We start from the raw sequence: 27,503 nt of genomic DNA on the forward strand, positions 1-27,503 counted from the left end.
GTAATCAGATTTCTACTGGTTTCTTCAATTTTCCAACCCACTCCACACTGGTTTATGTCTAAGCACCAGTATAATACTACTGAGTCCCAGCAAAGCCATGAGCTCACATTAGGCAAATGAGATTAAGAGCAGGGTTTTACTTTTTTATGTAGATTCTAATCAACCTCTGTTGATTTGATGAGTGTATCAAGATAAAGTCCAATGTATCAGCTCACCCTCATTAACTCACTGATTACTTAAGTTAACCTAAACTTACCTGATTTACATTTAACAGAAAAACAAGATGAGAGTTAAAGCAGGAGGATATCTGGCAGGCCTGCTTCAGCAAAATATTTCAGACATTTCTTTTCCAAGCAGAGCTCTAAAGTGAATAAAAGTGTTGGATTTTTGTTTCATTAAACTTTACATATTTCTGTTTTTCAGTGGAAGGTCTTTTAAAAAAAAAAAAACTTTTTCTTCTGGTCCATTTCTTTTATACATGAAACAGTTAGAGGGACAAAATATTCCACAGAATAACTGATAATTACTGGTTCACATACAGGGTTTTGACTCAGTTATATTCTACAATTAGATAATAACTAAAAATTCTTTGCTTCTCCATTAAATTCTATAAACTCTTAGTTTAATCTATCAAAGCCCTCCATGTTCACCTCTTCTCCCTTCCAGCCTTTTATAACCCTTCTTGAAAATGAAACTTTTAAAAAATACAGATGATGATAAACTGAACCTAAACTATAAGTCTCTCATCGGTTGAACGGGAATGTCATCATATCATAGAAATAGGCTAATGAACAGCAGCTGAGGTCATTTTAAGAAATCTGTCCACATGACCCCTGTGATATGTTTTCTTGATTTGCAAACTCACTGGCCCATTATTTTGGATGATACATTTAACCTTGCAGTTATTCATGAATTTGCAAGTCTAAAAATATACATTATAATTGCACAGCATAGTTTGACCTTGTATGTAAAGCTCTGTGCCGTCATGTGAGTCACTTTAGCAAAATGAGATGCACCATCAAGCTGAACTGTTTCACATTCATTGAGTCAGACTTTTACACTCAAATGAAAAACATCAATGCATTTAAGCCTAAAGTTTGTTTTAACTGTAAATGAAATGAAATGAAAGCTCAGCAAAAGCTATCTCGACTTGACCAAATGACATTACTGATAGTCTTCCTCGACGTAGCTCTTGCTTGCTGTTGTCTTAAAATTGCTTGAACCTTCCTCTCACCATCCCCTCTGCTGCTCTATATGTGGAACATGTTATCTGGAGCAGTGCAGTGGCTGGGCCTCAGTCGATCAGTGCTCCGTTTTAGGCGACTTTAAACAGAGCGTTCTCATTTTAGGAGTTCAGACGTGGATATTTATATCAAGCGGGTCAGCTGAGAAAGAGCCAAGATGAGCAGAAACACTGAGTCCTGTCTGACAAATGACCTTCCTTCCTCTGGGCCTCGCCGTTACGAACAGAGTCGAGCAGAAGATCCGAAGGAGAGTGAAGAGTTCACCTCCCAAGTTACTGATCCCGATCTGACGGAAGCGGAGCAGATGCCACCAAAGTTATTTTTGTGGAGAAAATGGATCATTGCAGATGTTTGAGCTCGGTTAAGACAGATGACCCCAGTGGATACATTTTTAAATGTTTCCTTGAACTATTGACATTTCGAGGAAATTAAGTTTTTACACAAACTAAAGAGCTCCCAACAGATCAACATCTGAAAGTACCCACCAATGAATGCGATGTTTGCCTCTGTTTGAACAAGATGTTAAAAACTCCAGTATCCACTGTCCACCACTGTGTGGTTTTACAGAGGGCCGTTCTTTACAGTCAGTGAGGAAGACTCAGATGAGGACTTTATCCTCATATATAAAATCAAAGTAGTAGAGTTGGAGGTTAGAAAGTGAGGTGTTCTCACAGTACACATGTTCAGGTGATGAATATGTGCAGACTGAAGAGGGCACAGTGTGTGTGGCGGCCACAACAGTGTCCCCGCCAACCAGATTTAACACGAAAAAACTGAAATCATTTAGGGTGAAAACACGTTTGTATTTTTCTCAGACATTGACATTCTTTTCTGTAAGAATATTGGATTCCTACAATCGCTGTTGATAATGTGATAAGACAGCCTTGTGAAGGTGGCTATGCTAGAAAGGAGTCAGTGTCTGGTGAGACTTTCCTGAATCCCGACACCTGCTTCATCCTGGTATCCTCCTGCGTTTTAACAGCCGTGGGCTCCGAATCTCAACAGGTGTGTAAGGAGCTACAGTCAGCCAACATGTGAGATATGAACAGGGTGGGACACTGTCGATTAAATGTTTCGCAGAATTTAATTTGACATTTAAGTTAGCCTGTATACGCTGATAGTTAAAAATGCGGTATGTGGAATATTTTCGGATCACAAGCAGCATTGCTAGTCTCATTGTTTAGCACGAAGTGGAGCTGTATGAAGTTATTCATCCTAGTTGTAAACTAGCTTAATTTCTACAATCTGGCTTCACATCACCTCAACACATGTTGTATCCCCAGCTGTTACATTTCTACAATATCTGTACATACCCACACATTTTCTGATCTAGTTTATTTCTTTATACATCCCAGATTTTATGTGTAGGGGGTATTCCTCCGTTAGAACCGTACGCAGTTACTATAAATGAAGTCCCAGGTGTTTAAGAAATGTCTTTTGTTTTTTTTTTGTCTTTAACAAAGAATCTGTTTGTGACCCACTTACAGTAATTTGCTTCAGAACTTCTTGGGGTTTGCTGATGTCAAGGAAATATATCTTCCCACAAGCATTTAGAGCAGAATCTACTCATCAGCATACCTGTTATTATCAGCTGGTTTTAGTTCTTCAATTTTGTCACATTTTCAACTCGCAGAAAGTGCTGTAAGATTAGAGAACTGTGTGCTTAAAGCAATTTGAAAAAAACAGCTGCCCTCTAGAAGTTATTTATTTATTTTAAGTATAATTTTTAAGAATATTTGTCCCACTTAATAAATGTCTTGCTTAATAATCTTTATGTGTTAGTTTTCTAGACTTTCTAAAGCAAAGATTCACTGGATTTGGAGATTTTTAAACCATAGACCAGCTGATGCCAAATACTCAAACTCTGCAAATTTAGCATCTAGCTGCAGATGGAGTTTATTTATTTTTTGGCAAATCTGAATCCTTGTCTGTTGTTGTGGGCTTTGTAAAGTGCAGGATATGCACAATCTAACAATCTGGTGATGATATCCACTGCTTTTGTGTTTGAAAAAAAAAAAAGTCACAGATATATTACAGAGCCACAGAGCCAGCTGATATAAGCACAATCATTTGTGAGGGTTTAAGGCTGATTCTGACGGAGCTTCTAACAGCGTTTCATTCTGAAAATTGCTCCACAGTTTGTAGAATCACTTTCATTCGTTTATTTTTTTGGAGATTGATGAACTTTAATTCTGAAACTCTGCCTCTCTAAAGGGCATTTTTTCTACACATTTATGTTACTCACCTGCTGCCAATTAACCTAATAACTCAAAACTTGTTAATCCAGCTGTTTCTGTTTTGTACCCCTTATTTTTCCAGGCTATTGTTGCTCCTATCCCACCTTTTTTAAGACATTCGGCACGAGTCTTCTTTTTCTGTGCGTGTGTGATTGTAACAAAAAAAAACAAAAAAACCTTTGCCTGACTGTCACTTCATGTGATCTAATGATGCTTTGTCTCTGTGTGCGATGCCAGCGGATGACAGCCACAAAGATGACTAGATGAGAGCAACTTGGCTGAACATTGCCCCCTTTAAAAGGACTTTTTAAACAAACGCATTTAGGCTGAGGAGCAGACTTTGGCCTCAATGAGGAGGCTTTAGCCTCACACTGTTTGGATCTCAGTGGAAGTAGTGAGACTCACAAGTCTGGCTCACGTCACTGGGCTGTAATTTCCAGTAACAGCCACTTTATTTATTCCAATTTCAATTGACCGGTATGATGGTGAATGTTTATCAAGGGTACTACAGTCAGTTTACCTTTGTAATTAAGGCAATGTGGTTATTGGGTGTAATCCATATATAATTAATAGATTTGAACTAATTAACTAAGTTGTATTTTTTTGTTCTGTTCTACTGTTGGATTCCAGCCTTGAAGATATAAACAGAAAAAGGCTGACCTGCTGCTGTGTGGAGATTTGTTTAATCGGGGCAAACTCAACACATGCAGAGATAAGTCAATTTCCACCTTAATTCAGGGCAATTGAAAAAAACAAACAAAAACGTCAATCTTCTACCTCTGACAGTTTCTTTAGTGTGTGCGAATATATATATATATATATATATAATAAATATATATATATATATTTTTTTTTTCTTCCCAGTGTGGAACCACAAATGTCACGACTGGTCAATCAACTATTTTACAACTGTTAGATGAATAGTCTTCAGGTAGCCTTGATGCTCAGAATCCTACTGATTTCTCCTCCAGCTATGCCTGCAAAACTATATTTGTGGCTTTGAGAAAGGTGCCTCAGCCATTATTGGATGGATTGTTTATGAATTAGGCACAGACATTCATGTAACCCTCAGAGTAAATGGAAATAATATTTGGATTTTTGATTTACAGTACAAATCAGTCTTATCTGTTCAAAATGTCAGTTTTGTCACATCTACAAATAAAGCATATAGCAAATGGCACCAAGCTAACTTGCTGAAATAAGATGATAATTGTTAAAGAAAAGAAACAAAAAAGATGTTTGAATATTGTTATTCCACATCTGAGATATTTCAACTTGGTAATAGAAGAATGATGTTGAAAAATTTGAGTCTTGTCTGGAAGTACGCTGGAATTGACACAAAATAGATTATTTCTACAAATTTCTAGTACTGTGTTTGAAGATGAACTATTGGATAGTTGTTTCTAAATCTCAACTATAAACTATATTTTGTGTTTTTTCAAATGATGATAATTAAAAACTTGAAATTAATCTGTGGACCAAGTCGATTACAGTCATGAGATGCTTTCTGAAAGTCTAAATTCAAGTTTTTGTCCTTGTTCACATTACTGTAAGTTGTGTTAAACGACACGCCTGTTTAGATAAAGGTTAAATGAATAACATCAATACAAAAATCATGAACAAAACCAATGCTATAGAGGTTTTCGTGGAGCACTACCTGCAGTCTCGGAGAGGTGAGGTGAGGTCAGGCAGGTTGTAATGTTCCACGTAGAACATTGGAGGGAACCAAACAACTTGCTGGATAGAGATTTTCAGCTACTGTGCCTGGTGTGAGGAACCTATGAAATGAGAAGCTAGCAGGGTACAGGAGATGTTCTCACGTGATAGGTGGAGAAGCTACCTGGAGGGTTTTGCTTTTGATTCTGAAGATTTCTCACCTGACATGTTGTGTTCATGGCTGTGACAGAACAAAATCAGAGCCTGTAAGCCTTTATTTCTTATCTAAAAATGTTAAACTACAACAGAAGTAAATCCAGTGTATTTGGAGACAAAATGCCAGAAAAGACACAGGTCTGCAGCTGTCATTTATCAGACAGCTGCTTGGCACATTTCACAGAAACAAATGCTAATTATGAAGATTGGCATGGTTGATTTATCCAGGATACGCTGAGCAGGCATGTCAGCCAATCGGTAAACTAATTTATTATCCCACTCTGAAGTTTAGTGTCTCACGACATGGGGGCTGTTGCCACTGGACATGGACTCAGAGAGATGAACACAGCTCTGCTGGCATCTCGCTGAGTTTTGAGTTTCACCCTCAGTGAGTGACGGCTAGCAGCCCTGATCCTTTCTTTCTTTTTTTTATTGGTGCCTAATCTTTACAGTATGAGTGCAGCAGAGTAAGTTTTGCAGGGTTGGATTAGACTTTGCCGAACTGCAGCTGTAAACTCCTTACTGAATGAGGAAGAAGGTGTCAGTCAAACCCTAAGCAGTTCTAAGAGTTTTCCTTTGTGGCAAAAACGTCAACCCATACAATATTCAGGAACACAGATTAGTCTTTACGGGATTAATAATTGCTGGAGAAGGACTTTAAGTTTTTCTTCTTTTTTTTTTTCTTTCACTTTTTACTGCAGGACATAGCAACAGGACTTGTTCTTTCTGGTTAATTTCATCACGAGTGCAAAAAAGGAGCACATTTTAATTCACATCAAGCTTAAAAAAGGAAAGTTTTTAAGTTAAAGAAATAACTTTAAATAGGAACTGGTAATCAAAACAAAAAATGTTTCCAGTTAAATTTCTGGCAAATCGAATAATAAACAAAACATAAGAGCAATGGTGTTCATATAAGTTTCAGCCTGTCATTAAAAATAAATCCCTGAGTATTTCAGGACCTTTTAAATGCTCTGTGCACCAATCTCACCTGAACAGATTCATTATTCATTCACACCAGTAGGTGTGATTGGGGGTGAAAGTGGACCTGATCTGAGAGACCTCCAGCCTGCAGTGGACAGTGAGTCCTCTCACACTGTCGATGTCCTGCCCCCCCCCCCCCCCGTGGAAACGGCAGCTTTTCTGACAAAGTGCCTTTGTTGTTCTAGTATCTTGTTGTACCAGTCTTCAGTGTCAGCCAGCAGTCACCCTGCATGCAGCCATCAACAGAAGCTGGTGCACTCTCTTCTCATATCTTTCACCTGAGAAAAGCAAATCTCTGAGCCTCATTCTTCTCAAAGCAGGTTAACTACCTCCTAGCAGCTGAGTGACGCCTATGTCTCCAGCGTCTGAGTCAATGGTATTATCTTCTGTGTGCGGCTCTTGTCATTGCTGGATGTATCAAAGCAAACTTGCATGTCATGGCTCACCCTCACCACTTAGTCATCGTGCTGTGAAACCGGACGCGTCTGTGGGCAGATCTGCTGAAGTGTTAGAACTCCCTCGGACTGCTGTCCCAGCGTGTTCTTTTGAACAGTGAGGAGTGTCGTTTCCTCGACCAGCAACAAAATGCCTCTGTCACCTCTCACCACCTACTCCATGTCCAAATGATTAGAAAAGATTGTTTTGTGTCACATATTAGTTAAAGTGGCCTGTGTGTATATAGAGGAAAAGAATGCCTGTCAGTGTGTTGCTATGGTAACATCAACAGAGGGAGTCACAAGCTCTGGTTTTCCTTATATTACATTGACCTGTCTATTGTAATGAGAGTTTAAAAAAATTGAATTAAACATTTATAATCACTTTTCAGTTATTGGTAATTTAGATTAAATCAGCAGGATTCATAAGGCACACCTTTGAATCCGTCAGTTTTTTATACTGCAGTATCATCTTTTCCTACATCAGCCACAGATATCACTATTCATGACTGTTCAGGCCAAAGTACAGTACAGATTATTTATTTTTTAATCAATTGAAAACACTCCTCAATATGCACAAAATAGTATCTAAAAAGAAAAAGATGAACAATACACAGATAGTAATGATGATGCAGTAGCAAATAGAAACATTTTAAAACTAAAACTAAAACAGAAAGCTGGAAAAACACCAAATGGAGTCAAAAAGTTCAAATTCAGCACAAACTGACCTGGGAAGTTTCAAGTTTCTATTTAAACACTTGAAGTATGGATTGGTGTTCGAGGTTTCCTATAACGGAGCTTTCTGCTGACTGTCAGGACAGACCTTCAGGATAAATATAGCTGCGCCACATGAGCATTTTTGTCTTTGCAAGCATGCTAGCACGCTGATGTTAGCATTTAGCTGCAGTTGTAAAGCCCAACCTCACAGAGCTTTGGAAGTGGATAAAGTGTTGATATCTGTGTTTTGTTAAAACACACAGTGCTGCATTTTGATGTATGCATAAGCTTGTAGTTTTTACTCATTATTTAAGTTGAGCTAATGTTGCTGCTGTCGAAAATATGAGATGCATCATTTGCTCTAAGTTGATTAAAGCTGCTTTAAATATGAAAAGGAGGTTATATATAAAATGAACCCATTCAGCTTGTGTTTTTTTTAAAAGTAAAATGTGATGATGTGAACAACATGCAGTTTGATAAAGAATATGACCTCATTATCTGTTGAAAGCAGATCATTTGGCTGGGATTCTTCTCTGTAAGATACTGTCACTACTACTTATTGAGAGCTTCATCCTCCAACTTACAGATGGGCTTGACTTGTATCACAGTGATTCACGTATTAAACAACTTCTTAAAATCAATTTCATTCAAACTCTCAACTGCTAATGATTCCTCTTCTTACCCTTCTTCCTCAAGAGACTTCCTCTTACCAGACCGCCATATAAAGAATTAATTTTTATTGACTTGCCTGAATATAGAAAAGTAAACAGAATAAACTGTGCTATATCTTAGTGCCTTTTACATCACAGTATATGATGCTGAGAATGTTTTACATCATAGATGTTTCAAGGAAAATACATTTTTACACCCCAGACTTGAAAAAGATAACATAATGCCGCAAACTCAGGGGATGCACCGATGATCCCAGTGGATGGTTGAGTCATTCAAATCCACCTATTATTAGACCTGTGAAATGTCTAATCTGTGCTGAAACAGAGGGGAATTAAAAGCTTAGCATCACTTTGACAATACATGAAGCACTGTAAATGTGTTTCAAATGTATTTGTGATTTCACACACAGATAAAAAGAGCACTTTGCAACTTCCATGGAAGTACAAATTGCAAATTTTTTCATAATAGAAAAAGATTAAACTATAATTAAAACTCAGCTGAACGGTAAATATTGTTCCCAGCTTCTGTGGCGGATGTAATGTTAAACTTCACACAGAAGATATTAGTGACCTCTTTCCTGCTCCAACTTTAGTTCCTACATTGACGCACAAGTGGGTTGATTGTCTCTTTATAGGGATTGCCCCACATACGAGGCACAATGCAGTGTAGTAAATCTCTCTGACTCAAGAAAGTTTTATTTAGCTTGCATTTAGATACTGTCCAGTAAGATGCCTTCTGGCCAGACGGCCAAATGTCTGAGAACAGTGTACGACGACTTGTACAAGTTGAGGCCTGAGTAGTGTTGCCGCAAATCTTTTTTATTAAAACATGATAACATAATGTTTTCCATCTCGTCCTACAGGACAAAGGACTCTCCACCACAGGAGTGATGTCCTAGAGACTGTAGTGCTTGTTAACCCTTCAGAAGACGCTGTTGTATCAGAGGTAAGGTCGGCATATTCTTCAGTACAGTGCAGCACTCTGTTTTATATTCACTATTTTCAGATGATTTGGACATTAATCATCAAAATCTCCTGATAATTTGCCTGATGTTCGTGTTAAATCTTGTTCGCTAACCTTGACACAATTCAAGTTGCATTTTCCCTTTTTCGCTGCCAGTATTTTCTTTTCTGTCATGGCAGTGCTGTCTCTCCTTTAACTGTCCTCTGTTTCCCTCTCTTCCTCTGTCTCTGTGTGTGTCCCAGATCCAGTCTGTAGTTACAGACTCAGCAGGACATAAGCTCCTGGTCTTGAGTGGCCAGAGCTCAGATCACGGCGGCCTTCTTCTTCAAACTGGGGTTTTCAACTACCAGACCTTTTCAAGAATCTTTACTGATCCTGGGGTGAGTGACCTACTGTTAGTTTACACTGATTCTGATAAAGCTTGTGCACTGTTGTCTGTGGTTGAAAATGAAAATTATTTGCTGGACATCGAGAAAAAAAAAGAAAAATAAAACCCTGCAAACACTCAAAAGTGGGTGTTCAGGTCTCAACTATTTGATCCTCTATTAGAACTTAGAAGTTTTAAACTTAAAGTAGTTTTTATCACCTTTGTGGTCACTTTTAAGTGTGCCATCACTGATTCCGAGTGTCTTTCCTCCAGGTCAGTGAACTACTGGGAACAACAGCCCCCAAGCAGCAGGCTACACTTACTGTGTCCTGCCGCGGGGAGTTGGGCTGGAGCTCCCTGGGACAGCAGCAGACCCTGCGGGAGTTCCTGGAATACAAACTAAACCCAGAACCTGTTCTCCCCAAGATGGAGGGCGTTGCAGAGTTCACAGAGTACGTCTCTGAAACTGTCGACGTCCCCTCACCTTTTGACCTCCTGGAGCCTCCCACATCCGGAGGCTTCCTGAAGCTGTCAAAGCCATGTTGCTACATCTTTCCAGGCGGACGAGGAGACTCTGCTCTCTTTGCTGTGAATGGCTTCAACATCCTAGTGGATGGAGGCTCTGAGCGAAAATCCTGCTTCTGGAAGCTGGTCCGCCACTTGGACCGGATTGACTCAATTCTGCTCACACACATCGGCGCTGACAATCTTCCCGGTATCAATGGGCTTCTTCAAAGGAAGATAGCAGAACAGGAGGAAGAACAGTCACAAGACTCCACCAATTACAGTGACTGGATGAAGAACCTGATTTCTCCTGAGCTAGGCGTCGTGTTCTTCAATGTGCCAGAGAAGCTCCGTATGCCAGAATCTAATCTCAAAGTGAAACGCAGCATCGAAGAGGCTTCACTTACTTTACAGTACCTTAACAAACTAGGAGTAAAGCCGGAGCCTCTCTTTCGAGTGGTCAGTAACACGATCGAACCCATTACGCTTTTCCACAAGATGGGAGTGGGACGGTTAGACATGTATATTCTCAACCCTGTCAAAGACAGTAAAGAGATGCAGTTTTTAATGCAGAAGTGGGCTGGCAACAGCAAGGCCAAAACTGGCATCGTTCTGCCCAATGGGAAAGAAGGAGAAATATCTGTGCCCTACCTGACATCAGTTACGGCCTTAGTTGTCTGGCTTCCAGCCAACCCTACAGAAAAGATCGTCAGAGTGCTATTCCCTGGGAATGCACCACAAAACAAGATCCTAGAGGGCCTTGAAAAATTAAAACACCTTGACTTCTTGCGCTATCCTGTAGCCATACAAAAGGACATTGCTTCAGGAGCTCCCCCATCTGTTGTTAAACAAACTAAGTTAAAACAAAGAACAGATAGCAAAGAGAGTCTCAAATCCTCTCCCAAGACCACTGCAAAGGCCTCAAAGAAAGAAACTGAAGGACAAGACGATGTGTCAGCCACCACAGAGGCAAAGAGTGACTCTGTGAAGGAAAATATATCAGAGAAAAAAGAGGAGAAAAAGACTACCAAGACTATAAAATCTAAAACTGAAGTGCCAGAAAAGAAAAAGCTCATGAAAGAAAAATCACTTAAAAAGCATTCCAAGGAAAGAGTGTCCAAAATGGATGAGAAAAAAGACAAGGAAAAGAAAGAGGTCAAGAAAATAAAGAAAGATGACTCTGCCAAAAAAGACGAGAAGAAAGACGCCAAGTCAAAAGAGGACAAGAAAAAGGATGCCTCCAAACCTGAGCTGAGAAAAATGACAAAGCCTGACCTAAAACCACTTACACCAGAAGTGAGAAAGACATTGCATAAAGCTAAAGTGTCAAGTAAAGCCAAAACTGGAAAAAGCAAAGCTGCAAAAGCTGAACCTGCTGAACCCAAGGCAGAAGAGCCTAAACCTGAAACTATTCAACCTAAACCCTTCGAGAATGGAACTGCCGAGGTTACGTCTGTTCCCTCCACACCCGAAGACCTCACCAAGGATTTTGAAGAACTGAAAAAAGTTGAAGTTAAGGCTGTATCAGCAGAGCCAGCAGAAACTTCGGATGTTTCCCCAGCAGCAGAAAGCCCCATCCAAGAGAAGAAGGAAGCACAAGAAGTCATTTCAGAGATCCCACAGGGAACAAAGTCCCCGGAAAAGGAGAAGCCAGCCACAGAAGGGAAAGCTGAACTGGAAGACCAGGGCATGGTGTCCACTCAAGAGAAAGAAATGGAGGAGGCTCAAAAATTTGAAGATGAGGGAGCAGCAAGTCAGGATGAGGAAGAAGAGGAGGAAGAGGCCCCAGTTATAGAAAAGAAAGTACAGATGGAGGAAGAGGAAGAAGAAGACATGGGAATAGGTGAAGATGAGGATGAATCAAAATGGAAAGAGGTAAAGGATGATGGACTTGACAGAAAACATGAGATAGAAAAAATGGAGAAATCAGAGGTTGTGACTGAAGAGGTGCTCCAAATAACTCCATCCAAGGATGAGAAAGAGGAAGAAGAGGAGGAGGATGAGGCAATTGAAAAAGCAGAGTTGGAGGAGGTAGAAGATTTAGATGTAATAGCAGATGAAGAGATCAAAGTCAAACCTAAAGATGAATTTGGAAGCAAAGCAACTGAAATTGTGACTGCAGCTAAAGATGAAGATGAAGAAGAAGAGGAGGAAGGCTACCTATCCCATGTCGGAGGGGCCACTGCTCCTATAACCTCAGTAGTTCAAGGAGCTGCTGCAGCTGAACCTGTCTCTTACATCCAAGACGAGACAATTCCCGGCTACTCTGAGACAGAACAGACCATCTCTGATGAGGAAATTCATGAGGAAGCAGAAGAGAGAATACCACATCTTCAGTATGACGTTGGTGCCTATGACATCTCTGTTCCAGATCAGACTGGCTCATTTGTAGACATTCATGGCATGAGAGAGATACAAGCTGCGGCTTTAACTGAGAAAGGCTTTATTCCTGGTGTGCAAGAACAAGTGTCAGTTTTCACCAACATCATCACTGCTCCTTTGGCAGAGGAAGAACATGTATCTTCTGCAACATCCATCACAGAGTATGACAAAATGTCCTCCTTTCCTACATCTATTGCTGAAGATCAGTCTGTGGCATCTGTCGCAGCACCTCCAGCTGAGGAACCAACTAAAATCCCAATTCCCTTGTCAACCGCACCTGACACTACTCAAGGCAAAGAGCAGCCACGTTCTGCCGAAACTCTCTCACCACCTTCTTTAGAAGATGACAAACAATCCAAGTCTCCGTCTAGTGATTTACAGCTTCCCACTGCAGAAGAAAAGCCAGTGGCTGAAGTTTGTGATGCTGCAGAAGAAGAGGAAGAGGAGGAGGAAGACCAAACTCCTAATGTTGACATTTCACTTGAAAAAATCCAAGAGGGCTATGCTTCAACTCAAATGTTACAAAGCAAAGAGACCGACTCCAAAAAGCCTTCTGGCCCAGGGTCACCCGAAGAGGCTCAACACGACATCAAATCAGTCCATCTACCTGTCGAGGAGGAAAATATTTACGCAGTAGCCCCTAAAGATGTTTCATCCGTCGTGCCTACTAGACCATTTGGATCCGACTCAATAACTTCAGAGAGTGAAGACCGTTGCTTCAGTCCAGATGATATCACTGTGAAAATGGCTTCCCCTCCACAGTCTGGACCCTCAAGTGCAGCTCACTCTCCACTTCGCCAGTCACCGGTGGAGGACAAGACAAAGGTCTTCCCTGATTTGGAACTGCGAAAGCAAGAGGAGCTTCCTAATGTCGTTGACACCAGTGACAACAAAACGGAAAAGAAAGATGACCAGGAAACAGAGACACAAAAGGAAACTGATGGACAGAAAGGGGATCAGTTTGAAGTAGCAGTTGCAAGATCTGAGGACAAGTCATTTGACAAGGACATGAAAGAAACTCCTTTGATGAAAGAGCCAGAAAAAGACACTTCATTAGTGCCAAAAGAGGAAGGAAAACAGGCAGAAATAATACCTGTTGTTACTTCATCTGTTACAGAAGTTCAAGTACCAGTTGAAATTGGGAGAGATTCAGTCCTACCATCTCACAAAGAAGACACTGATGACAGGTTCAAAGAGATGGAGCCTAAAGTTCCTACACAGGATAAATCTCCAGAAAGGAAGAGTGGTTTCTTGGATGATGAGGATGATGACGATAAGAAAGACGAAGATGGTAATGATAAGTCTGCAGTTAAAACATTCAGCATGGAGCAGGAGAAAGAAAAGGGTGACATCTTAGGTGCAAAACAAATCAGGGATGAGCAGAAAGACAAACCTGACATTCACGTAGACGTTTCCGCCACCAAGTCCATCAGAGCTGAGGAGGCAGAGAAAGAGCCCATAAAAGACAATACCTCTGATATCAAACCTATCAAAGACGAAATGTCAAAGGACTCTGTCGCTTTTGATAGAAGCATTAAAGATGAACACAAAGAGCCAGAAAAAGACCACATTACAATGGCCAAAACCAATCAATACGCAGAATTGGAAACTCTTACTTCTGAGGCCAAACAAGTCAAAGATGAGCAGACAAAAGAAGAAACACCAGAGGATCGATTTGACCTGAGAACTGAAGGTGATTTTAAGGAGACAGAGGTAAAAATTGATGATATGTCTGACAAGAAGATTTTAAAAGATGGGGAGAGAGATATAGAAAAGAGGGATGTTTTTGAAATTAGCTCTATAAAGACTCAAGAAAAAGAGACTGAAAAGGTCCAACCTTCAGATATCAAGCCTGTTAAAGAAGAGACAAAAGAGGGAAAAAAAGATGATATGCCCATCACTGAGCCTTCCCAAGATGAGAAGAAAAAGGAGACGGAAACATTAGATATCAAACTAAAAGTAGACATAGATGAGGAAAAAGAGATGGAAAAAAGAGAGGTGTGTGCCACTAAGCCCTTTACAGATGAGCAGAGAGAAGAAGAGGAAGAGACTGATGAGATCACTGTTGCTAAACTTAGCAAAGAAAAAGAAAATATAAGGAAGGTGGATGAATCCATTTTAACTATGAAAGAAGAAAAGGCACAAGAAATTAGTAAAGCTGTAATCTCGACCATCAGCCTCAGTAAGGAGGAGGAAGACGACGTAAAAGTGAGTGAAGATGAGATTTTTGCAGTCAAAACAACAACTGAGCAAGAAAATGAGAAACTCAAAGGTAAAGAAGATAGTGAAGACAGCTTCACTATCACTAGCACCATCCCTTCCATAGAACAGGATCAAGGTGTAACAAAAAGCATAGATGACACTTACGTCTTCAAACCTCCTATAAAAGAAGACAAGAAAGAGGATATGGAGAAAGAGAGCACTGTGGCTCTTCAGCTTACTGCATCAGAGGATAAACTACCAAGCAAAGAAGAAACCCCTGCTGTTAAACCAACAGTGGGAGAAAAAGCGGAACATGAGGAAAGTAAAGATGCTGCTGGTGCAGATAAACTTACCAGGATGGAAGAAGAACCTGCCATCGTAAGAAAAGATATTGATTTCGCTGCCATACCAACCAAGGCAGAAGCAAAAGAAACGCTTCAAACCGACAAACCAACCATGGAAGGAGAAAAGGCGCAAGAGACAAATAAAGATGTAATCTCTTCCACTAAACCAGCTAAGGTAATGGAAGAGGATGTAATGATAAGTGAGGATATTTCTGCTGTCAAAACATTTAAGGATGAAACGACCACAAAGGATGTCATTTATGTAGCAACACCCATCACACAAGACAAAGAAATCCATAAAGATATTTGTGCTGTTGAATCACAAATAGAAGAAAAAACCGAGGAAAGAGTAGACAAGGAGGAAGCACTCACTGTCAAACTGTCTAGGGAAGAACAAGCAACAGTTCAGGATCCTAATGTAGCTATCAAACTCATTAAAGATGAGAAAGATAGCATTTCTGATATAAAACCCTCTAAAGGGGAGGAAACAAAAGACATGGATGATGCGCAGCCCCTCACAGAGGAGAAGAAGGCTGAAATGAAAGAAGTTATATCAGGTGTAAAACTCATTAAGGAAGAGGCAAAAGAAACAGTCATAGAGGAATTTCATGAAGAAATTACCATTAAAAAAGAGGACAAAAAGATTGACGTTGCTGAATTTGTGTCTATTAAGGAGCAGAAGGACATTGATATGACTTCTGTTAAAACAACAACAGATGACAAAGAAGCTGAGAAACAAACCCAAGAGACTAAAATACACGACAAGGGCATCATTGATGACCACAAACCCATTTTGGAACAAATGACAGATAAGGAAAGTGACCTGGGAGATACAAAAAAAGAGAAAGAAGTAGATGCAACCACTGAACAACCGATTGACACAAAAGATAAAGAGTCATCAAAGGTTGAAACTCCCAAAGACGAATTGAAAGTTGCAGTGAAACACGGCAGTCATGACGCCGAATCTTTCAAACAGGAGGAAGAAAAGGAGATATACACTCCAACATGTAGCACCACGGAAGAGAAAAAAGATAAAGACGATTCTTCATTTGAACCTGAATCCAAGGTAGATGATAAAAAAGAGATGGACCTGAAAGAGGAGAAAACAACTAAACATGATATTTTTGATGATACTGATAAGGATGTGCATAAAGAAATTACTGATAAGCTTCCTGGAGCTCAGACAGAGAAGGGAACTATCTCAGAAGGAGTGCAGCAAGGCTCTTTGGTAAGAGATGACATTTGTCTGTTCGCTAAAGAACAAGATGAGGAATCAAAATTCGTTAGTCAGGAAGAGAAGATGGAAAAAGATGATGCACATGTTGCTGAACTAAGCAAAGAGCAGAAAATGGAGAAAGAACAGGAAAAAGACTACACCTATGACAGTGAAGACATCAAAGATGAAAAGACAAAACCAGCACTGGATGAAAAGGTGATGGAAGAAAAGGATGCTGCTCACGTGAAGACAGATAGCATTACAGAGAAAGAAAAGTCTGACTACTCTGATGCAGACCACACCAAAGAGGAGAAATGGGAGAAAGAGGAAGTACAGGAGAAAGACCTCGACAAAAGCATTAAACAACCTACGCAGACAATATTGGGAGAAGAAGTGTTGGTGTCCAAGACTGATTACAAATCTGCATTTGTGGTTCAGTCATCAGATGAAGACAGAGAAGATGAAGAAGAGGAAGACATTTGTATGGGAGGAGCAGGTTCCAGACCTTTGTCAGTGGAGCCGAGAAAATCTGACCTGGATATCTCTGTGGGTTTGTCTCCACAGACAAGTGACCAAACTCAACCACCTCCGGCTCAACAGCCCACAGTTATCATACCAACACTTACAATGCAGGAGCCGTCTCTGGATGAAGACATTAAAGAGGTTGCAAAAGAAGAATCAAGACTTTTACCTGAAGCTGGCAAAGATGTTGTGAAAACACAAACCACACCCGCGCCACTTGCCAAACCGGAGTCGTCTTTAGATATTGTGACATCAAAGGAAGAGGAAAAAGCTTGTTCTACTGCAGCTGCCAAAGCAGAACCATTGTCTGAATCAGTGGAGAAAAAGCCTTCGTTGTCAGCTATATCAAGCTCTGACAGCCAACTTAGGAGTTGCACACTTTCATGTACTGAAAGCCAGTCCAGTGTGGAGGAAACACTGCAACAAGAGAAACAGATACTGTCTCAGATGAGCTCAGAAGTAAGTGCCACAGAAAAGACCAAGGTGGATGAGAAGGCAGGGAAGGAAGCAGAGCGGGAGATGGAAGGAGAAAGAGAGATAGCTTCTCCAGGACTATCACAGCCATGCTCATATTTTATGTTAGACAAAGAATCAGAAGTTACCAGTGATACTACTGGCACTGCAAAAGTAGATGTGGATGAAAAAATGAGCTCAGAGAAGGAAATCATCGGTGGAAGCCCCGGAGATGAGATGCAAACCTTTGGCGCATCAAAGTATGATCCGTACGAAAAGCCCATCCCAAAACATCTGGACTCAAGGGAAGAGAGTGAGGTTTCTTTAACTTTTGATAATGCCTCCGACATCTGCATTGACGATAACCGAAGAACAAGCCAGACAGACACTGGAGAAGCCATGTTCCTCCTGGACGATCAGTACAAAGAGGAACCTTTGTCCTTCAGTAGAGTTGACTACAGCCCAGTGTCCCTCACAGAGAGTGAAAGAAGCAGCCACCACAGTCGAAGTGCCTCCCCTAAAGATCGAGACAGAGAGAAAGGCCAAGAGGAAGAGAGTGAAAGAGAAGAAAGAGTAGATGCATCTTGTGTTGGTAAGAGCTATTCGTCCACAGACATACAAGATAACAAAATGTCCCAAGCTGCTGAGTCTTATTCTTTAAGTTCCAAAGAGGACAAACCAGAAAAATCAGAGAAAGAGAAAGAAGACATGAAGGAAAGTGCTGCAGCAGCTTCTCAAACACAGGTAACGAGAGAAAGTGATGTCGTTTCTACCAGTGCTGCCATTCAATCAGCACCTGCCTCAATAAGACAAGAGGCAACCTCTCCCTTGTGGAGCCACCCGGATCTCAGTGCCTCAGCCTCCAGTGGAGCGTTTGGAGAATTCCCAGAGAGGGAGATAACAGAAAAGGAAAAAGAAAAATCTACTGAGTCACAAAAAGACAAAGTGGATTCTCCTGATCGTCGAAGTGAATCTGGCCGGCACTCACCTGCAGAAAAAGACATTTTACCTCAACAAGCATCACTGTCAGTAAGACAAGAAACACCAACCGACTCAAGGACTGGGGTTGTGGCCACTTTTGCAGAACATGAAATAGATGATAATGTTTTGGCATCTGACAACAGCCAAATTAGCAGCTCTGCAACATGTAAATCTTTAAGTTTTCCAGAGGGAAAAGAGAGTCATATAGATAAAAGGCTACTGGTAGAGGGGGAAGATTTCACTGTCGATGACGATGACGAGGACGAGGATGAGGAGGAAGAGGAAGAAGAGGATGAATCAAGCGATGTTGATATGGAAAAGGGTGCTAGGGAACAGTCTGAAAAAGAAATGTGCAGACGGGATTCTGATGGCAGTGCTAGATTAGCAGAGATAGAGGACTCAAATAAAATGTCTCAGCTGTCTGAATCAAGTTTCCATAAAGAGGAACCAGCCTGTAAACCAACTTCTGAGGCCTCAGCTATTAAAATAACAGACACAAGCGAGAAGGATGTGGGGAGAAAACCATTCAAAGAAGAGGATACAAGTCAAGACACAACACCAAAATCCTTTGAGGCCAAGAGTCAAGATGAAAGCAGAGTAACTCCGACGCCAGACACAGGTTCAGCCAAAATAGCTGAAAGCAGCTTTTCAACACCAGATGCCCACAAACATCCTGATAAGATGAAAGCAGAGGACAAAGACAAAACCCAGTTGTCGCCTGAACCAACAACAAAAACGAGGTTGTCATTGACGGATGATGCTAGTTCACCTGAAGTTTTAGAGTTGGAAAAAAAGGATGACAAAGTGTCACTTTCACCAGAGGCAACATTTGTGACAAAGGAAACTTGTCAACCAACATCCACAAGCAGCTTTACCACCAGCTCTTTGCAAGCGGATTATTCTGAGTCAGTGTTGAAGCCTGCACCTAGTCCCTCCCCTCCGCTAACTGGTAGCTATGCCGATATCGGACCGAGCAGGTCTGGAGGGTACTCTGAGCTTTTTTACAGTGATCACAGTCACGTTGAGCTGAAGGAGGATAAGAAAGAAACCCTTTCTCTCTCAGATGCCTCCGTGTCATCCAAGCCAAGTGATGATAAATATTTCAGCCAAAGAGATGCTGAGGATGAAGGTGTGATTCAGAGGCAGACTCCAGATATCACAGCAAAACATGAGGAAACAACCTCATCAGGCTGCACATACACCACCTTAACATACTCTTCTTCAACATTCTCCTCTACATCTTCTGCCTCAACATCTGCTCCTTTGAGTCAGCCTTTGTCAGACAAAGTTGAAACATTCACAGCATCACGCTCTGAAGTACATCTAACCAAAGAGGAACCATCGTTCATGGCTGCATCTACAAGCTCGTGCTTTGGAGGTTTTCAGAGAGATGAGTACATGGAGGTGATGACGAAGCCTGCAGCAGAAGTGTCCAAACCAACATCTCCAGGCTCATCCACCACTGCAAAACAGTCAATCAAGGCTCAAGAATCGGAAGCAGATATGAAGCAGAGTACTGATATTACAACAACCACTTCATCTTCTTTACAAAGTACAAAATCAGAAGCTTGCTTTGATGTCTCTCCTCTCCAAAGGGCTGACTCCTCTGACAGGGCATCCCAAGAAAAGGAGCCTGATACACTTGAAATGGAAGACGGTATACCATGTCGTGTTGAATGTGAAAAAATCAAAGCGGCAGAGACGTTTTCATCAGTAACTGAGTCGTATTCAGTAGAGAGTACCAGTCACTCAACAGAAACAAAGACTGTCACCGTCACCTCTACAGCTGTTTTGTCTAAAGCAGAAATGATTACAGAAACAACTCAACTCACAGCCTCAGTCACTCCACTTAGTGAAAGTGGAGCAACCAAAACCTCATGTGCCGTAACAGACTTACCCAAAACAGCAGTGGGTGAGAAAAAAACACTGCAGATAGAAGAGGAGAAGGCAAATGGAGCTATTGTGCTTTTGAAGGAAGAGGCCAAGGTGTCAGAAAAAGCAACAAGTGAGAAAGACGAAAAGACCGAGGTACTTAAAGATACCGAAGTCAAACAGAAAACAGAGGAAAAAAAACTGGATGAAAAGGCTGGTAAAGACAGCGCGGATGAGAAAAGAGAAGCAGCTGATCCCAAGCCGAGTGAAAAAGTAGGGGTTGGGAAGCAAGGAGAGGCAGAAAAAGTGGAAGAGAAAAGCTTGTTGGAGAAACCACCAGAGAGATTAGAGGTAAGGAGAAAGAGCAGTATATCCGATTGGGAGCTACTACAGAGGCCTGATGACTACCCCAGTGCCCCTCCACCAGGGTATGGTGACGATGAGGAGGAAGAGGAAATGGAAGCAAGGGAAGGGATTGCCAGTCCCCACAGTACCTCTGACAAAGGAGACCGAAGGCCTTATCGGCCCTCTGACTTGGACACTGGAGCAACCTCCTCATCTGCCTCCCCTCAAGGCTTCTCCTCCTGCGAATACAAACACAGCAAAGGAGAGCTTTCTCCATCCTTCATCAACCCTAGTCCTCAACAGCTGTCCAGTGATGAAGGCGAAGAGGGTACCCACAGTGACCACTCACAGGAAGGGGACGAGGACGATCATGAAGCGCACTCTGTGAAAAAGAGGTCACATAAGCAGAGGCGCCACCACACTCAGAGTCACCATGGAGACACTGGACAGGCGTCACACCAGCTTCCGGGCGCAATGTCATCTGGTTTGGCTGTCACATTAGCTGGAGAGGAATCACCTCCAACATCAGTAAGCGAGTCGTTACCTTCACAGTCTGATTCGGACGTCCCCCCAGAAACTGAAGAATGTCCATCCATAACTGCGGAGGGAAATCTGGACTCTGATGAAGATGCTGAGCATCTACCAGTGGACAAATTATCTGCCTCTGGCGGGGGCCACCATTCCCCAACACCACGGTCATCTCAAAAAACTCACGATCCCCTCCCCACCCCCATTAAGGACCCACTACCCCACCAGCCCCACCCTGACGTGTGCATGGTGGACCCAGAGGCTCTTCTCAATGATCACAGCAGCACAGAGAAACCTCTCAAGAAGGAGCACAAGACCACCAAGGGCCTGAGAAAAGGCAAACCCAAATCGGCCTCTCCTGCTCGTAGGGGGGAAGTAAAGAAGAGGTCTTCTACTCCTGTGAAACATGCTAAGGACTCTGCCTCACCTCGATCAGCCTCCCTTAAGAGGAAAGACACCGAGAGAAGCTCCAGGCTGATCAAAATGTCTGAGACCCAAGGCTCAAGGGGCGAGATCCACAACCCTGGCAAAGGCCTGGTCAATGGCATCAAGAGCAGTTCAGGTGTGTTAACATCCTTATATTCTACAACACGTCCCATGAATTAACCTTCAAAATAACCCCAGGAATTATTCAAATTTTAGTGACCATCCAGTGAATGACAAAGAGGCACATTACTCAACTGGGCTGTTAAAAAAATAAGTATTCAGTGCAAAGACTGAGAAAGACGTCACTAAGAAAGACTTTTCAGTGATGTACAAAGCCTTATTTTCTTTTAGCTAGCAGTTTAACTTGGACATTAAAATATTCAAACATTCAGAGGCATTATGTCATTTGTAAAAACCAAGGCGAGCAGGAAAATTATCTTCTTACATGGAAACAACATATCAGATATGATTTAAGAACTCATATAGTGACATAACATGAACTTCCCACAGTCTTTTAGATTAATTCTAATTCTCTAAACGCTTTCAAGCTCTTACACTGAAGTACTCTAAATGATATAGATTTATACCAATTTCAGTGAATGTTATTATATTGATTTGATTAAGTTTACTTACATTTCACATCTATTTGCAGTTATCCCGACTCAGATATTAACAACAGTAGTCGATGTAAAATGTGTTCCAGAGGCGCTTGGTTGCACAAGGGCCTCAGTGCTGAAGGCCCTCAAACTAGCGCGAGTCACAGCATGTGGCACTTTACAGCATGTCAAGTAAAGCCCACTAGTGCCTTAAAAAAAACATGAAAAAAAAAAACTTTTCTTCAATAAAACATTAAACAGAACAAAAGACGCAGGAGAACCTTGGAATCATGACAGTGCCACACAGATACAATTCTATTGAGGTGCAATGATGCCAGACTTTGTTGTTGGAGGAGCTGCACAGGTTTAGTTGCTGGAGTAGAATCACTTTGAACAGATACATAATTTATAATCCCAGAACCCTGAATTGGATAAAGCGAATATGAAAAATGAATGAATAAGTAAATGAATACATAATGAAATTATATTAATGCTGGTGTCTTTACTTAATTCCAGGAAACAACTCCCAGAAATCTAGTTCAGCTGTCCCTCCTGGACCACCCATCTATGTCGACTTGGCATATGTGCCCAACCACTGCAGTGCCAAGAATGTGGACCAGGAATTCTTCAAGAGAGTGCGGGCTTCATACTACGTAGTGAGTGGGAATGACCCAGGCAGCGGAGAGCCTAGCCGTGGAGTCCTGGACGCCCTGCTGGAGGGCAAAGCTCAGTGGGGCTCCAATTTACAGGTATTTACTCTCTGTCTGTGCCTCATCTCTCATTCCCTGAATCCAAGAGAGCTGTGTTCTTCAGGTTTCTATGACCAACAGAATACGGTTTCTGTACCACACATTCATTGCTGTGGTAAACCTGTACAGTGGGTCATGATAGCTAACATTGTAAAGTAGAGGCATCTTATTAACATCAGTAGTTTTAAAACAGAAGAGGATCCTTGTGGATTTTGTCTTTTGCTGCCCCCCCCTCTCATGCATTCTCTTTTTGTTTTTACCGGTCAGGTGACTCTGATACCGACACACGACACGGAGGTGACACGGGAGTGGTACCAGCAAACCCACGAGAGGCAGCAGGACTTGAACATCATGGTTCTGGCCTCCAGCAGCACCGTAGTCATGCAGGACGAGTCTTTCCCCGCCTGCAAAATCGAGTTCTGAGCTTCTTTAGCCGAACTCCGTTTACCCCGTCACCACCAACCCTTTCATCGCCCCTCCTCATCATCAGGAGGCAGAGCAAGAGCAAATTCTGCTCCTTTCAAAGTTTCTCCTACTCCCATGGTACCAGTCTCAAAGCATTTGCTGCAGCCCTCGATACAGTAGGCTCTGTTAGATGAAATCACAGTCAAAATTCCGGACATATGCTTTGTAATAGTAGGGTTAGGACGCAATCCGTACTATATTTTTATGTTTTTCTTCTTAAATGTCTGCCCTAACACATTTCTTATGCTTGCACTAACAGCAGTTGTAGTGGAAATTTGAGATATTTGAGAACTTCCTCAGATCGAAATAGATAAATGGACACTGTTGAAAATGGTGATAGCAGAGATTAGCAAGACAAAGTCATTACACTGATGGTTCAAATTATATTCAACTTTGAAATTTGATTGTACCAAGTGGCCAAAATCTGTGCCAAAACTCTGTTGAAACGTGAATTCTCATTAGTCGGTCTCTCCAAATTGGCTTAGAAATAATTAGTGATCAATTACTTGTTTAGATTGTGTAACAGCAGTTTTTTTTTTCTGAAATTCAAAGCTTTCTGCTACACTGATACAGAAGAAAACACATTCTTTGCATTTCTGCTCACGCCACAGTAGAGCTTGGATTATCTCAACGATAACTTAAATTGATGTTCTGTAACAAAAATGTTCCGTCCTGTCACCTGTGGCGAAGCTTTAGGAGACGCCTGAAGTTGCCACTTGCTCAGCTCTATTTTCTCAGCTTTCACAGCTTAGCTGGTGCATGATGCTTGCGTTGTAGATCTGACTCTTTCAGAGAGCTGCGTAGGGTTAATCCTGTCTTTAAGCAGCCCTCAAGTGTGGAATGCAGTATAGTGTTGATAGATTACTACACTGTCTGGCTGTCTGTGCTCAAGTGTTTTCAGTAGGCGTCAGGCAAAGGGACGAAGTTTCGACTCTAATCATTTCTCTGCTGGGTGTAATGGTTTTTTAAGTCTTCATTAAGGTTCTTGTCGGTTGTATGTACTCCAGTCTACTTCAAGGATTAATGTTTCACATCAATACAAAGTTTATGTTACAGAAATCATATATTTTGTGATGATGCATTGAATTGTGATCCTGAGACGAATGGGGTTTATGAGAAGAAGGCCAATTCAATGCCATTTCCTCGTGTTCAGCTACATATCAGTCAAATATCCCAAAGTGACGGAAAAAAAACAAGCAGTGACCTGTGACAAATGTAGCAATGGAAGTTCGACTGCGTGGCCCTTCACAGGCAACGGTCTGCCAGTGGAAACTGCAATATCTATATTTATTATTATTTGGATTATTATTCCAGAAAAAAATGCGCGAAGTGAGTTACAGGAGGCTTCTCGTACTGTACGTGCCTTTAGCTTGTGGTTTTGGAGAAGGATGGGGTGGGATGGGGTATCTTAAGGACATGTCAGCCATTTTGAAGCGAGCCAGAAACCAACTTTGAAACCGAGGACCAACAAGTTCATACACAAGTTGCAAGCTGTACCGTCTCCGGTGAAATGGTCCACTCCGATTGAACAAGCTTTTGAAATCAAGTCGGAGATGTATAATCCGATAAAGTGCGAATTCCACTTCCTGAAATACCACTTTCAAACCAATACGATTGTCTTCGAGCAGATTATTGCACCAATAGGAATGCACTTTTCCAAGGCATGAGAGGAGCGTTTAAAAGTTAAGTGTTGTTTGTAGTCGAGGCAGAGGGAGTTAGTGTGGGAGCAGAAAATAACTTCTCCTTTGGAGAAACAGAAAATATTTACCAGAACGGAAGAGCATGGATGAACTCTTAATATGAAGCAATTACCTGGTATTAATTGCAGAGAAATATTTATAGACTGAGCATGAATGTTTTGATTCTGACTGGCCCGGATGCTGTTTGAACAGGAAGTAGGAATGTTATTGAAGTAGTTTTGCGTGTGTGTATCCTGATACACATTTCAGTGATTCAGCAGGATTTGTCTCTGTAGGTTCAGAGTGAAGGTCTTTCTGCTTGTTCACAGCCAGACTTGATAACAGCTCGTATTCTCACTTTAGATTTTCATTAGTCCTCGTTTTGATTTGCGAGTTTATATGCGAGTTTATCATCATTTCATATTACTTGAAATTTTGATTTCATATTCTCTATATTTTTTTGTTGTGGGTGCATTTTCTGTTTATTGGATTTAAAAAAAAAAAAAAAAAAAAAAAAGATTGCTGCTTGCATGCTTTTGGTTTTGATTTGTTTTTGATGACTGATTTGAAGCTGAGGGTTATACCAGGCTGAGCGAGTCGGGGCAGGTTATGATCTTCAAAAACAACTTTTTCTTTTTTTTCTTTAAAGCAATTTATAGAATATTAATCATCAGGGTGTTGCCAACTGAAAATAGGAGGGAAGCTCTGATTGCACAGCCTAACTTCATTAAGTTCTGTACCTTGATGAGATTTTAAAACATGAAGCTTCACAGCAGACAACACAATCACCTTAAGCTAGCCTGGTACCAGTGCCAATTTCTTTTTCTGTAAATCTTGCTTGTAACGCTACTCTATACCTCGTTTTCCAAAGCCTCCCTGCTCTCCCTGCTCTCCCTCAGTTTTAAATCGAAGATGATGCACAAGATGGCTGTTTTAGCCATTTCTTGTCATCATCATCTTTTTTCCATAACGCTCTGTGTGTGACATTTCAGAGCCTCTTGTAAAATCTGAGTTTGATGCTAGTTGTCCGTGAAACAGCTGGGTACGCACAAGTAAACCTACACCTCAGTCTGGAAGGAGCTGATTACCTGAAGGGCACAGTGAAGGTTTCAAATCTACTCCCTTGAAACCAGTTCATGTCTGAATGTCGAGCAAAAAGTCCTTTACACTTGTTTTTCAGTGCCGTATGTGATGTGTTTGGAACAGGAAGATATTTTTAAATGCGGGTCAGTTTTCATGGGCGGTCTGAGTTGCTGTAATTTGTTGTGATAATAATGTTTTTGAGTTGGCTGATTCCAAATAGCCAGCCTCGAGATTTGCGAGGCATTAATAGAACGCTGTGAATCACTTAATACTGAACTGTATACGTTTACAGTAGGTGAATGCACTATACAGGAGATCTATTTTTCTGAATGTAGAGTTGGTATGAACATACAAATGCTGCTGGATCAAAACAACAAACAAAGGAAAGAAAAACCAAACAAATCGTTTTTGTTTTTTTTTTAAAAATGACACCAACGTAGAAACAACTGTAAGGGAGAACGGAAAGCATGCAGATACTTTTCTGTTTTGGCTGTCATTGTAATAACGGATCAGTTCGAAAGGAACATGAGGATTTGTTTTTTTTTCTCAACGTGACGGAAAGCAACTGAGATCCCAGAACAAACATATTAACAGTAAGACATAAATGGTTCTAACTGCAGCTGCAAATTTTTTCTTTTCCTGAATATGACTTGAAACACATGCAGACTCAAAAACCATCATGGGAATTAAACAAATGCCACATGTACACGTACGCACCGTACACAGATTTGTACATACCGCTCTGGAAACAACAGTTCTGACAAATGATAAACTATCCTTCTTGTGACACCGGTTCATTCTAGCAGACTTTAGTGACAAGCTGATCAAAACTGCTGACACTATACAAAAAGCTGACAAGCTACAGAAAGAAAAAAAGTGCATCTTTCAGTTGAATTTCATCTCCATACTTACATTAAAGATGAAGATATCATTTGATATCAATAAGCATATGGTGTCATCCATCCATCTAATCTTTCTGCATGTGATTTATTTAGTTATAATATTGAATGTAACTGTTTAACATGGAAATAATAAAATAATAAAAAATAAAAACACAATGCTATTTTAAAGAGGTATATTTGAAAAATGCTTATCGTCTTAACTGGTACTGACATGAACTACAGTAATATAATACTGGGCTGTGCTTTTAATGTTTGCCCTATAACATGTTGTTAAGAAGACGCTGTATTGGTAGTTCCGTTTGATTCTCTTTCTCTCTCTCCTTCCTTTTTTGCATTGTATTAATCTTAATTATGTTTTTTCTTCCTCTGCGCAATATACAATATCTGTCTCTTTAAATCTAACTGGTAAAACTAGAACTACTGCAGACTCATTGTAAAAGGGAAACAGCCTGGTGATCATCAATTAAACTACATTCAAGTCTAAGTGTCTTTTTGTCTCTTTTGTCCTTTTACACATCATTTTATACATATTAAGAGCGGTCATGTCATGTCATGGAATCATTAAAAATGGAAATGGAAACTAATTTGTCATCAGCACATGATGACTGCTGTCGACTGTGCACTCTTTCACTTTAGGCACATTTGCAGTCTTATAAACTTTGTGCGAGCTAACGTTCCCACGCTGATGACGCCCATTGGTTTGCGCATCATTCTCAAGCTTCAAGTTAAACGAAGAGGTAACATTCACACTTGTGGTTTCAAGCCCA

At 41.0% G+C, this 27,503-nt stretch overlaps 1 protein-coding gene across 1 annotated transcript in view; it reads left to right on the forward strand.

Moving 5' to 3' along the window:
• The window catches only part of map1ab (microtubule-associated protein 1Ab), a 63,779-nt gene extending 36,559 nt beyond the window's left edge, over nucleotides 1-27,220 (forward strand). The window contains exons 3-7 of the mRNA XM_072386313.1: nucleotides 9,020-9,102; nucleotides 9,363-9,500; nucleotides 9,761-21,398; nucleotides 22,375-22,607; nucleotides 22,875-27,220. Coding sequence (XP_072242414.1) covers nucleotides 9,020-9,102; nucleotides 9,363-9,500; nucleotides 9,761-21,398; nucleotides 22,375-22,607; nucleotides 22,875-23,030 — 12,248 coding nt within the window. The 3' untranslated portion in view covers nucleotides 23,031-27,220. The remainder of the gene's footprint in view (nucleotides 1-9,019; nucleotides 9,103-9,362; nucleotides 9,501-9,760; nucleotides 21,399-22,374; nucleotides 22,608-22,874) is intronic.
• The last annotated feature ends 283 nt before the right edge of the window (nucleotides 27,221-27,503 follow it).

The sequence above is a fragment of the Leuresthes tenuis genome, unplaced genomic scaffold (assembly GCF_036924035.1).
Source record: "Leuresthes tenuis unplaced genomic scaffold, fLeuTen1.0.hap1 SCAF_5, whole genome shotgun sequence".
Lineage (NCBI taxonomy): Eukaryota > Metazoa > Chordata > Actinopteri > Atheriniformes > Atherinopsidae > Leuresthes > Leuresthes tenuis.